The following is a 13,971-nucleotide window of genomic DNA, read 5'->3' as shown; positions in this document are numbered from 1 at the left end:
TTTTATAAGAATTGTTTTCTGCTAAAAAAAATATTAGATTTTCTTTGAGAGAAAGAAAATACTTAATGTGTCGCTTGCTGAAACACCAATTATCTGGTAGAAGGTTATGTTCCACCTGCAGTGTACATCAGTTGGTGCAAACAAAACTTTTTTCATTTCACATGTACCTCTTTTTCAGCTTTATTTATTCCAAAATCAATAGGCAACATTTTATTTATCAAAAACCATGTAAATATTAAGTCCCCATTTTTAAAGTTTGTTTATTAACTTGTAACACACTAGCTACAGTGTTATTTGGTTAATTTGTACTTCCCTAAAAACTTGCATCAATGATAAAACCCCTTACTCCATATTCGAGAGTAAGGGAGAACATTGAATCAGGTACTAAACTTGTCAAAGATGGGAATAAACTACTATGATTTGTATAGCTGAAAATTTCCTATATTAGAATCTGCATATTTTTCATACTTTATAAGGAAAAAGGTTCATATGGTATGTACAGAGTGTATATTCTTAATGGAAGTTAACATTATTTGTAACTTTAGTTCTCAAGATAAACAGTGCTTTTCCCTGAGATTTTCTTATGTAGACCTGTCTAAAACTTGTCAGGGTTCTTATGATGGGTTAAACTCTTGCTACTGAATGATTGAAGAGAGGTTTAGTTTCAAGATGTGGAACCTGATTTGTTTTCTGAAAAAAAATAAATAATCCAGCTGTCTTGTAGTGTAAATCTCAGTTGAATTACAGCTGTTGCTATAATGATTTTAACATCTGAAAGTACATTATAAAGTCTTGGTGTATTTGTGAGTAGATATTCCATGATGAAAATCAAATATGAAAATAGTTTGTTATTTAAGTATGTAATGAGGAAATGTTGGAGGAAAACAACATGTGTTTCGCTTGTCCAGTAAATTCTCTAGAGAAATGTGTGAAATGGAGTTTGTTGAGTTTGCTGTTCTAAATTGACTTGTGAGTGAGGCTGGTTTCTTAGTTGTCTTATTAAAAATAAGTCTTTTACAATAAGTGAAGAGTTTTCTTATTTCCTGCTTTTCTGTTGGTTAATTTCTTCTCTCTTCTCGCTTTGAGGCGATACACCTTCTGGTTATGTTTTTCTTAAGGAGTCAGAACTGAATTCAAAGTTGGCCTTTAGGATGTGAAAACTCAGGAAGAAACTTGCAGAAAGGTGTTAGAATTAAGGAGCTACATAAGAGTGAAAATACGAGCATGTTCTGAGGCTACTGTTCCATCTTTGCAGGAACTCCATGACAGTTTGCTGTGAAGTGTGGGGCTAGAGCTCCAAATGCAGTTGCCCATGAGCGTTCCCAAGGCTATATTACAAAGCTGTTTCTTTCCATTATCAGTACTTTAGGAGTTACACTATGTTTTGATGGAATATGCTTTAACATAGTCTTAATAAATTTGAGGCAGTCCATGCACACCTTTAAAAAGAGTATTTGCTCTTACCTGGGCTTATGTGCAGAAAGGAGAAGTACTTCTGAAGAAAAGGTGCTGCAGAAATGCTGCAGTGTCTCCTGGCATCCACTGCCACCTGGCTAACCTTGGGAAGAAGCCATCTGTTCTGAATACAGGCACAAAGATACGGAGAAATGAACTTATGCACACTTCTGCAAAGAGAGAGACAAATCAGATAGGCCAATTTTTAGGTTTGTTAATAATACTCTAGATTTATAGATCTGCTACAGAACCTAAAATGGTTCTGTAGCATTTCTGCTTTGTAAGTGTACTATTTATAGGATGCCTTACAATTGCCTGGTTACTTCAGGAAAACATTAAAAATCTTAAATAATTCAAGATACATTGTTAAATTCCACTATGTAGCTTGTAGTAAAGCTGATCAGAAGTGCTAATTTAGGATTCTAAAATGTAATTTAGTTACAAAACAAAACAGAATGGGTACATAGCCTAAAGGTGTTTTTATTGCTTTTGTTGCTCTTAACCACACCTGCAGTACAGGAGGCATGTGTATTTGGTATGTGTGAGAAAGTACATATTTTTAAGGTAAGTCTGTTCTTGTTTAACTCCTAGGCATGTTTATTGATGAAGGTTTTTCTTCTGGTGAATGGCAAAGTTCAAGGAAAACTAAGTGGCTGAAGACAGTAGTTTTGATACATGTGAAGTGGACTGGGGAAACTTTAAATGTGTAACGTGTTTTTGTCTGCTAGTAATAGTGCTTTTTTCTCCCTGTACAGCTGAGGCTAGATCTTACTGGGATTTTTAACCATATGTGAAATTATTTTGGGGGCTATTTGCAGGACTGAATGCTTGAACTCTTCTTTAAATCCCTTGGCACAGGAATTAAAATGTGTCTGGTGGAGGTATATTTGCAGTCAGGGAATTCTGTACTTTTTAGTTTAACAGGGAGTTCTCAAAAGCTGCTGGAGAAGCAGGGTAAAACACTTGGCAGTGGAGCCTGTGCTGTGTCCTGTCTTGTCTGAGTTTGATTGCTACCAACAACCAAGCTCGCTCACGTGTGTCCACCTGTCCTGCTTCTCACAGCAACTGGCGCATTGATGTGTTCTGTCTAAATTATGAGCAAGGCTTTGTTCAATTCGGAGAACCCTTCGATGTCATGAGGTCCCAAACAGGATGTAGAGTTCCACTTATTCGTGGTCTGCAGATTCGTCTTCAGTTCTTAGAGGTTCAAAGCAGCGTGAGCTGTTAAATAATAGCTGCTGTGGTTGCACCTGCATTGAACTGGTGTGACCAAGCACTGAAGCACTGAGCTGGATGGATCAGGGAGCTGAGCTGGCTGAAGAACGGCTCCCCAACTGCCTCCTTGAGCGTGTGTATTTGGGCCAAATCAGCTCCCTGAGCTGGCTGCCTGAATGAGTGTATGAATGGGAGGGGCAGGCTGAGCCATGGTAGCCTTGACTTGCATTGACTTACAAAGAAGTAGAGCTGCACCCCGAGACTCTTCCTCTTGGCTGTTTAAATTACTAAATAGCTTAGATTATTGCAGGAATATTAAAAAATATTTTAGATCTATATGCCTGATATATTAAGCTTTAGAATCTCTATATTCTTATATTTATTTTCCCTATTTTAATTATAGGCACAGTTATTTAAACATGGCAAAAGAGAAGACTGTTTACCTTATGGTAAGTTTGTAATATCCTGATTTTTGTTTTTAAAGCCATTTCAATTTAAAAAAGGAAGAAAGGACGCACTGATAAAGAATGAATGGTTCTGTACAGAGTAAAATAAAGTTTGAAAACATGCAAAGTAAGGGAAAAAGAAGAGAAGCCAGTGAGGGAGGAGAAGATACAGCTGAAGAATGTTATGTTGGAAAATCTCATGAAAGGATTAGAGATTTGGCAGGTGATCAGGTTCGCCATTGGGCTAAAGGGGCTGAGCACAGAACATAAGATGTGAAACATATTTTAATGAAATTCATTAGAACATAACCTGGTGTTATGCCTATCAGTGCTGAAAATTTTACAGAAAATTTCCAAGTGTTAACATAAGCCCAGGAGTTAGGAAATCCCAAGTTTAAAGAACCTGCTGTATACAGGATCCAGCTGGAATCATGTGGTGGTGTTGAAAAGAGGAAAAGTTTCAGTGGAAAGAGATGATAATGGATTAAATTAGGGATAGACAGGTACTTGAGAACACAGAAGTTTCTGAATATTGTATCTTTATGTTGGAAGTATGTTCTCATGGTAAAACCTGGAATTGTTCTGAACTGACTGCACAATACTGGTTTGCCTTTTATTGGTAGTGGAATAGAGAGGTACAGAGAGATAATGGCTAATTACAGAACACAGCAAAAGAGATTATCTTTCTTGTGGAACTTAGCAAAACACCAGAAATGTGTTTTGTGCTATTCACAGGAATCAAGCAATGATGTAAACTTGCATTAGAATGCATATAACTTGATTTAATGGAATGATTTTGACTTCAGAAGAGAAACTATGTAGATCTAGAGCAGGAAACAGTTTCATTCTCCCAGTTACTAAGTATGACATGCAGACCCTTACTAAAATTATGGATGTGTCAGATAACTAGAAACATGAACAGGCTAGATAAAATATAGTATAATGCAAAATAATTTAAAAGATGCATCTGTACAGCAAAATATTGTCATAATCAAAACAAAAAGAAAATATTTGGCTCATGTTGTTAACCCTGCTGGTAAAGTTAGATGTTTTGGCCTGTGGCATCTGGTAGTATGAGGAAAGCAAGGCACATACCAATGAATGAATAAATTTACCCCAGAAAAGACAGAATGCTCACAGCTAAGAAGCAAATATTCAGACAAAAAATTTGGGGGAAAATGAAATGTGAGAGGTGAAAAAATCAGAGATTGTTAGTTATTACAGGGTTGTAACAGAACTGAAGATTAAATAGAAAAAAAGAGGTGGAAGTCAAAGGACAACACTTTTGTGTTGTCCTTTTGTATTATAGAACTGGAGTCCTTTTGTATTATAGAACTGGAGTTAAAAACGAGCACAACTCCTGAGACCATTTGCTTGGATCTGTGGATGATCCACAGTGATTCAGTAGTTGGACTTGGAAAAGGCTTATATTTATATATTCTTAATTTTTTTTCTCTCTGTGAGTATTGATGTTTCTGCAGTCTTTTAAAGCATTAATACCTAGTTTTTTTAAAAGTTGTAAAAAACAAAAATCCAGGTTGCAGGAAGATATTTAAATAATAGTCATTATTGGCTTCACCATTTTGCCTGCATGTATTATTTTACAAATATTTCAGTATGTCAGGATAAATCATAAAGCTGTTGAAAACTTGAGTCGATTTTTAAGTCATGTGCCGTACGATTTCTCAGACTTTGAAAGAATTGCTATACCCTTGATCTCGATATTTTAGAAAACCCAGTATGAGACTGGATTAGAAAATTGCAGAAAGATGTAATTCTGTATCTGCAGTGCTTACAGTAGGAATGATTGGTCCTCCAGGGTCTGAGTTGTTAGTTCATATTAACTACTGATAAGTTGTAGGCTCTTTCTTTGAGAAAGTCGTTTCAGGCTGCAAATGCAAAAGGACTGTTTTATTTGTAGCATGGATGTGTTTCTTGTGAAAATTTTGAATTCTGGAGTCGTTAATCCAAGACTCTCCATTAGTCTCTGTTTTTTACTTTGCTGGACAAATAACTGTTGTAGCTTTGATGTGCCCAAATGAAAGGTTTTGTTGCTGATTGTTTACACGTACACATTATTTTTCATGTCTAAGTGTTTATGGACATTCATCATCATAAAAATTTTCTGTGCAGAGGATTTAAGTTGGTGCTACCTGAAAATAAAAAATGAGGAAAATGAACAGTTTTTTAGTATGCAGAGACTGGTCACAGAGTAACTGAATTGCTTTTTCTGACTTCTGGTTCTGTTAGGCTACTGAAAGTTCTTAGACCATGAAAGATTCTTCAATATGTTTCTTCCGGTGAGAATGAGACGCATAAATGCTCCCTCATGATCTAGATTCATTTTGATTTTCATAGTCAAAAGTAATCCTTAAAGTAATCCTACCTGTTTGGTAGGTGAAGGATATTACCCTTATTTGGCCATTGTCAAAACTATGACAAAGTAGGTAGTACAGCATTTGCATTTCAGTAACACCTTTAAAAATCTAAATCTGCTACAGATTTTTTGAGATTTTAAACATTTTTTTTTTACTGAGTCTTTTTTAAACTATTTGTCTTGACATGTTTCTTTTACAGCTGCTACTGTACTTGAGTGTCTTGATAACTGCAAGCTATCAGAAAGTAATCAGATGGTTCTTCGCAAGCTGGGGATGAAACTTGTTCAACGACTTGGACTGACATTTGTGAAACCGAAGGTAGCAAAGTGGAGGTTAGTTTAAAGTTGAAACAGTGATTTTTCTTTTCTTTTTTTTTTTTTTTATTTTTAAGTAAAGTGAATCTTTAAAAAAAAAAAAAATCACAAACACTCCAAAACCTTAAAAAGTCTTAAATCCATCCATTTGATTACCAGTCTCTGCCCTCCTGCCTTCCCTCCCCGAAAAAAAAAAAAAAAAAAAAAGAAATCCTTGTATTATTTAAGACTTGCATACATCCTTCATTTGAACACGTCGGAGAATTAGATTTCTTATGCTGTATTTAGTTTTCTCTGTTTTTTCAATTTTGGTATAGTAAACCGCTGCAACGTTGTGACAACCGAAGTCTTTTGATGTTTTGTGTTGCACATTACAAAGTCTCTTCCTATATAATGCATAACTTGGTAAAGATGGGAAGGTGGTGAACTTTGTTATTGAAGTTGATTTAATTCAATTTTGTGAGAGTGAACTTAATTTTTCCATTTCATTTTTCTACCCTGATTCGATAGAAGGTTCACAGGGGAAAACTGGTTTGTGATCCCACTTCAGTTTTGCATATTAGTCAGGTTTTGGTGTCTGGTTTTACTTATTGCCAGAGGGCAAACTCTTTTTTAGATTTCTCGCACTGATATTTTTAAAATTGCAGGCTCCATTGGTGACTATTTTTTATTGTATTTCTTTTACCAACTTTTGAGAATGTCCTTAGGCATAGAAAATTCTTTTTAGGTGGAGTGTACCTTGCCCAATGGCAAGAGTCAGTTTAGCATGGAAAGTATATCTTTTGTAAGAATGTATCTATACCACAGGCTAAATATCTGAGTACAGCTTGTGCAGAAAGTACTGAGCTGGCTTTAACATTTAAAAACTATTTTTCATAAATTGATATATATATATTTTTTTTTAGGTTTTGGAGAGTGTTTTAGGGTATGGGAATTTTGCCTCTTATTGTCAGTAGTGGAAAGTAGGTTATATTGAAACAGGAAAGGGAGAGAGATGATGAAAGGTACAAAACAGTTTTGCACAGGAACCATTTAAATAGTCTACCTTTTCTCAACCTAGAAAACAGACAACTGGGTCAGGAGGGAGGAAAATGGGATACTTTTCCCTTTCCTTTAAAGCAACCTCTAAGTAACTGGAAAGCTGTACACTGGGAGGTGCAGTCACTTGACAAGCAGGCTTTGTAACAGTATATACCTATTTCAACTGGAACTTAAATCAGAAAAGATTATTGACTGTCTCTTTTTTATTTGTTTAGGTATCAGCGTGGCTGTCGGTCTCTGGCTGCCAATCTGCAAGCTAAGGGTTCGGTTACGCAGAATCAAATAATAAATGTTGCTGCTAATGAAGCTGAGGATGATGAGGCATATGACATTCCAGGAGAGATTGAAAATGTTGTAGGTGTGTTAAAACCAGACAGAAGTTATCGTAAGGCCTGCAAATTAAGTGCACACTATGAAAATGGCTTGTTTAGTGCTAAGAAAGTAAAATGGGTATCTGCACTAACGTGAACAATTGAAAAGATTATAAAATTTCAATCTGTGCATCTTGTTAAAATATACATAATTTTTGCCAAATTATTTGAATTTTAGCATCACAAGTAGGAACTCAGTACTTGTAACATTTTTTTTGTGGGGTTGGGGGAGGGAGTTATTGAAATACACTTTCCCAGTAATGTGAAAGTGTTATCTTGAGCCTTTCAGAGATGGAAGGATGAATTAAAATTCATAATGAAAAATGAAGTAAATGGCATTACATGAAAGCAAAAGAATTATGTGGAAGATTTTAACCTGTGGTAGTATCGAAGGAACAGCATTTTCTATTAGTATGTATTCATAAAGGAGGTCCTCTGCTAGCTTTCTAGTGGATATGCTATAAATAAATAGGCAAAGATGGCATCAGAAAACATCTATAACTAAGTAATCTAAGGAACCTCTGAAAAAAAAAACAACATCCTGACTTCTATTTTGAATCTGTCAGAGTAATTCAAATTTTAAACCAAATTTTCTGTTTTAGAAAACAATTTTGACATCTTTTATGTTTATTTAGTTTCAAGTCATGCTTGTGTGGCCTGTATAAGAAATCTGGAAACAAATATTTTTGTTTAAATTGGGAGGCAGCTATGTTAATAGGAAAATGGATTTTTAATGTTTAAAAAAGTATTTCTCTTGTTAAATAAATGAAAATAATCGTTTTGTTTCAATGAATTTATCTGCAGAGCAATTGTTGGTTGGACTGAAAGACAAAGACACTATTGTCAGGTGGTCTGCAGCAAAAGGGTAGGTTTCTTATTGTTACTCTAAACTATTAAGCTAAACCCAGTACAACAACAAAAATACAGTCTAATGTAACCTGTGATTGATAATTTGTGTCTTGCCAATATTCACAGTTACTTCAAATGGCTTTAGCACAGCTCATGCTGTAAATCTGTGTTTATGACTTTATCTAGGTGCATGTGAGATGGGGCTAGTCTACAGGAAAATTACAGCTGGATTTGGAAATAGACATCTTGTGTAAGATTTGACTTAAAGGCTATAAAGTAGTATTTCTTCAAAATGTCTTTGTTCTCCTCTCCTTTGAAAAAAATATATTTCTGTGTTAAATTCTCTACTTTGTAGCTTTTGCTTCAAGCTTGAGATTGGTGTTTTAGGCTAATGGTGTTAGCATGATCCATTGTCACCTTGAATTCAGCCATCGTATTGTAAGCTTCCAGTAACTAAATTTTTTATTGGATTTATTCATCAAATGGCAGTACTAATGAATCACTGTATCCTTTTTTTTTTCTTCTCTAGAATTGGTAGAATAACTGGAAGACTTCCAAAAGAATTAGCAGATGATGTGGTTGGCTCTCTGTTGGATTGTTTTAGGTAAAAATCTTACTTCATATTTTATGTGCATGTGAAACGTGTCTGTTTATGAAATAGGAAGACTCCAGTTACAAAAATAGGTCTGGAAATCTGTAGATTTTATTGTCTTTCTTCTCCCAGATTTCAGAATCTCCTAAGGCATAGGTGTACCACACTCAGGGTGTTCAGTAAACTATTCCTAATCCTCTGTCTCCACCCCATTCTAAATTAATTTGGAAGGACTAAAATTGATCTTTGGGAATGAATAAATAAATAAATAAACTTTATAAGCTCATTAGCTTGCTCCCTTAAAAATTCCTGGTGTGATCATATCTTGAGTGTTGTGTGCAAATAGTAGACCTGGAAGTGATATTCAAAAGGATTCTGAAGATTATTAGTGTTACAAATCAGTCTCTATGTGAGGGGAGGCTAAAACATCTAGGAAGAGTAATGAATGAAAGGGGTATAACAGAGGTTTATGACGTTGTATATGACAGGGAAATGATTGCTCTCTAGTTTTTATATTATTAGAAACAAACTAAAGTAGGAGGTGACAAGTTTGGGTTACAGAAAAAGTGCTTATTCACATTACACAGGGAAACTGTAAAAGTGTTATACTACAAGATGTGGATGTATATGCCTGATGAAAAAAATAAACAAAACCAAACCACCATTTTTCTTTTCTGCACACTTGTCATGATCAGCCAGAGACTAGGAATGTTTTGAAGAGAGTTACAATATACTTGTCTTGTTCTTTTACTAGGCCAGAGGAGTGTAGTGTTGGTCATGGAGCAGCTTTTAGATCAGCTAAACCATCAGTCTGATCAGTTATAGCTGCTAGGATGTTCTTCTGATGTGCTTTATTGCTGGATGGCTTGCTTCTGCATGCATGTAGAGCATGTGATGGACTAAATTGTTAAACAAGTACCATATGCTTTTTTGTATTGAGTTGCTCAATTCTGCATTGAGTACCTGAGCTTTAAGGTCTAAACAACTGTTTTTGACTAAGCTAATAACAAAAAGAGTAATTTCTTTTTGAGAAAAAATACAGGTAATCTTTAGTTTGACACTCAAATCTACTCTTTAAAAATAAAAAATAAAAAAATCCCACCTTACTTGACAGTGCAAATTAAAAATTTCAGCTAAAAGGAATAAAAAAAATTGCAATTTTTTTGCATGAAAAAAATTCTTTCTAAAAAATTTTTGCAATTTTTTATTGCATGAAAAAAATTCATGCAATAAAAAAAAGAAGCTATGGAGTCTTAAAAACTTGCAACGTGAAAGTGTCTACTTAGCCAATACTTCCACTGCGCTACTGTGATTAATTTAAGAGGTGCTGCTGATCTCAATTATCCCTGGAGCTTCAAAGACCTGTACTCGCAGTGTTTTCTTTCCTTGTTTTTCAAGTCATAGGGGTGAGTAATGCAGCTAGTAATTGAATGACCTGCTTTCTCCAAAAGCACTTGGGAATGAATGTAGACAAGACGAAGGAGAATCTGTATGCTTTGCACTAAATATCTTCTGTACACTTTGCACTAAATATCTACTGAATAAAATAAAAAGTCAATTGCTCTTTAGAGGCACTTCAAATTTTATCTCTCAGGATAAGAAGAAAGGATGTCTTATAGATAAATTCAGAGACAGGAAAGAAATAAATGACCATTTATCACAGTGAGACTTTCAGCATAGTCTGCAGGGGTCCATAGGAGCCCTGTGCTGTTCAAGATACTCAAAAAATTATCCTGGAAAAAAGGTGAACAGTGGGGTAATGAAATTGATTGATGGTTGAACTTAGCTAATACAGTGAAAACTAAAGGGGACAGAAAAGAAAATGTTATATAAGCCTAAATAAAGTAACTAGACTGTAAGTGGCATGAAATATAATGTCTAATGAATGAAAACTAATGCACTTAGGGAAGAACACAGCCAGCTATAAAAGTTACTACTACTCAGGAAAGAGATCTTGAATTCACTGTTCATGGTTTGATAGTTTTTTGAAGGTGTCAATGGAGCAACAGTCAGAAAATAAAGAAGGCAACTGGAATGTTAAGTATTATTAAGAAGGAAGAAATATCAAAACTCAATCATCAGGAATTGATTTAACTGACGTGGATTCTTCCAAGTGGCAAGAAAAAGTAGAGGGATCTAATGGAGATATATAAAATCATGTATATGAAAGAAATAGGGAAAGCCAGCAATTGTTTACTATTCACTCTTCCTCAGAGTGCGACAACTGGGAAGTATCAGGAAGTACATTTACACGCAATTAACCTGTGGAAGTCATTGCCACAGGATGTTATGGAAGCCAAAAGTGTAAAGGGAGTTCAAAAAGGGATTATCCAAATTAATGGAAGAGAGTCCCATCAGAGGTTATTAAATGTGACATTCTGGATGCAACCTCTGGCTTGGGAAGTCCCTGTACATTGGATTGCCAAAGCCAGGAGGAGGCTAATGAGGGAATGATCCTTTGTGCTTTGTCTCTGGCTAAGCATCTGCTATTGGCCCATTTCAGACACAGGATGATTGGGAGAGATGAAGCTTTGGTGTGACATAGTTCAGTTGTTTAGTGTCTTATTCTTAGGTTCCTATTCGTAGTTTAATACAAAATTAACTTCGTGTGTGTTTAGTCACACAGCATACAAGCTTTCCCCTTTTCACTCCTTTACCTGCCAGTCCACCGAAGTCTGTGTACTGTTTTTGAAATTCTTTTTGCTGTGTTCACTATAAGGCACTGTTTTGGTTTATGGTTTTGTTTAAATGAGCAAACAGTGGTGTTTAGACACCTTTGAAATGCACAGGCTTGTATTATACATTTGTTGTACTGCTCAGACGTCTTTTGCTAGTTAAGGATTGTGTTTGGCATTCAGTTCATTTTTATCTTGGATATATTCTGTAAACCTGCATCTTTGGCAGTGTAATAGGAAGTTGCTTTCCTTTTCTGCACGAGTGTTTTGTATTGCATTCTTTTGTAAATAGGTTATGTTTTTACGTTTATAATGATACGTGGTCGTTATTTTCTTTGTTTTTTGTTTTTTTTTTTTTGCTTGTGTCATTGCTTATTTGATCATGTTTACATCAGTATTTATATTGCACAAAATGGGAAAGAAAACATGTTCAATTCACCATTCTTATGTTTTAAAAATCTAACAGGAATAACAACACAATAAATACATGCTGGTTGGTGCCTTTTAAAATGTTATGAATTCACCATGACAAATGAAATCCAAAAAGGAAAGGCTGGTCTTAACAAAACTTGTTTTAAAATTAGTTTTCAGGAAACAGACAATGCATGGCATGGTGGATGCCTGGCTCTGGCTGAATTAGGCAGAAGAGGATTGTTACTCCCTTCCCGGATCTCAGATGGTAAGTTGCAGTTACTGAATGTTACTGTGCTTGTGAATTAACAGGTTTTAGTTTTAGAGACTTAATATGTGGCAATCGACTGGAATTTGCTGATGTGTGTTGAATAATGACCGTAGTATTGAAGTCTAGAGTAAAAAAATATGCCTACGGGGATATTTAAGGTGCTTCTATCAAAAGTACTGTTTTGGGTATGCCTTATTTATACTTAATAAATTTTTCTTTCCAAAATGAAATTAGTTTCTTGGGTTTTTCTTTTTTTCTTCTTCCCATGTTTCTTTGTGCAGTTGTATAAAAAAATAATTCTGTATGTCTCTGTCAGTTGTGTCAATGTCATTGTTTAAATGGAATATATAAAATAATTGATGACTAACTTGCACTTTAAAGCTGGTGGCTAACTCTGTTTATTAATGATAAAGTTTTTGAGGAAAGTTCGATATAATTTATACAGTTAAGGGTTTTAAGTTTTTTTATGGCTTTGAAGTATGAGAATGGAAAGAAATAATGGGGCTGAAGAAATTGGTTTTTATGTGTTTTCTGTCTATATCGAATTTAATTGAAGCACATAGATATTAATGTGAAAGTAGCAGTTCTATCTTTCATGATTTTGTTTAATTTGCTGTAGACTTGAAGTGACAAAAACATAATGCAGTAGCACATATCCAACACTGGGCACTTCTAAAACTGTATCTTGGGCTAGGTGGTTCTTTTGATCTCACCATGTATTCTTGCATTGCTGTAGGAACAGAGAGAGGGAACACTAATTTTCAAAAATGTTTCAAAACTGGTATTTTGTATTAGTGAGCTAGGTTGATACATCTTTTCTATTCTGGCTATCTGTTGGCTTTGAGAAGAAAATGTGAAATATATTTAATACAGTTTATTATTCAGTCCCTGTGAAAAAAGTGCATACGCCAAATAGTATGTTTTGAATGTAAGAAGTTTTGTGCAGTTGGTTTCCCTTTTCTAATTACTTTTGCCCCTTTACCTTTTAAAAGTTTTCTTAAAAACCCTTTGAGAATAGGAAGTCATCTAAAGGTAACTCTATTTTAGTTCAAATTAAACGAAAACTGTATAGCTTTATCAAGGAATCAGGATAGCCTACTGTAATAGATTTTTTTAATTTGGTGTAAACTAAAGGGTTCATGCAGATTTGATATTGTGTAGGAGTAAGAAAATCACGAGTGAATCCTAGCTCTGCCTGTGATATGACCTGTGCTGTGAAACCGTCTCTCTTCACTTTTTAGGTACAGTTTTTGTGTATGTGGAGTGAGGCTGAGAGCTGTATCCTTTACGCTCTTCTTTTTCTGCACACGTGCACTGAAAACGTATTGCTTCCTGTGAAAGTGATATTAGGATACGTAGGCTTACATGCAAATTTTTAATTCATCAGATTGCATAAGATAGCTTTATGCTCTTCCACCCGAGCAATAGAAAGCTAAGGGGAGGAAGGGAAGGAGGGAACACAGTCATGGCAGCAAGGTCTTTCTGGGAAGGAGACAGGCATCGAGGTCTAAGGAAAAATGTTGTTATTTTGAAATTGAAAGTTTCTTAATAAAGCATTGCTAAGAATTCAAACCATCCTCTTTTAAGAGGATGAGCAAGAAACCTAGTCAGTGATTATCTTGACTAAACTGCAACTCCTTCAGTTACATGATATTCAAGAATGAATTATGCATAAGGCAGAAATGTATGATGATGTGAAGGATGTATAAGGATGGCAGTCTGAATTTGCAGGGATAACATTTGAAAGACTTGGTCATACAATGGGATGCAGCTAGTGAAGAGTATAACAGGTAATGACAAAGCACACTGTGTCTTTGTGAGAATTATTGGTGAGCCTATCCAGGCTGTAGAATAGGCACAGTACAATTGAAATTGTGCCTTCTCCATTTCTTTTGTTTTAGTGGACCTTTTTTTCCATTTAAATTAATTTGAAAATAATTATACTAAATGCAA

General features: G+C 35.0%; 1 protein-coding gene across 1 annotated transcript in view; it reads left to right on the top strand.

Moving 5' to 3' along the window:
* The window catches only part of TBCD (tubulin folding cofactor D), a 126,862-nt gene that overhangs the window by 16,116 nt on the left and 96,775 nt on the right, over positions 1 to 13,971 (top strand). The window contains exons 9-14 of the mRNA XM_084298331.1: positions 3,074 to 3,119; positions 5,694 to 5,826; positions 7,065 to 7,207; positions 8,025 to 8,085; positions 8,599 to 8,673; positions 11,921 to 12,015. Of these exons, the coding sequence (XP_084154457.1) occupies positions 3,074 to 3,119; positions 5,694 to 5,826; positions 7,065 to 7,207; positions 8,025 to 8,085; positions 8,599 to 8,673; positions 11,921 to 12,015 (553 nt within the window). The remainder of the gene's footprint in view (positions 1 to 3,073; positions 3,120 to 5,693; positions 5,827 to 7,064; positions 7,208 to 8,024; positions 8,086 to 8,598; positions 8,674 to 11,920; positions 12,016 to 13,971) is intronic.

The sequence above is a fragment of the Netta rufina genome (genome assembly GCF_964035555.1).
Source record: "Netta rufina genome assembly, chromosome: 19".
Taxonomy (NCBI): domain Eukaryota; kingdom Metazoa; phylum Chordata; class Aves; order Anseriformes; family Anatidae; genus Netta; species Netta rufina.
The sequence above is the reverse complement of the archived record's forward strand: the minus strand, read 5'-3'. Positions and strand labels throughout refer to the sequence as shown.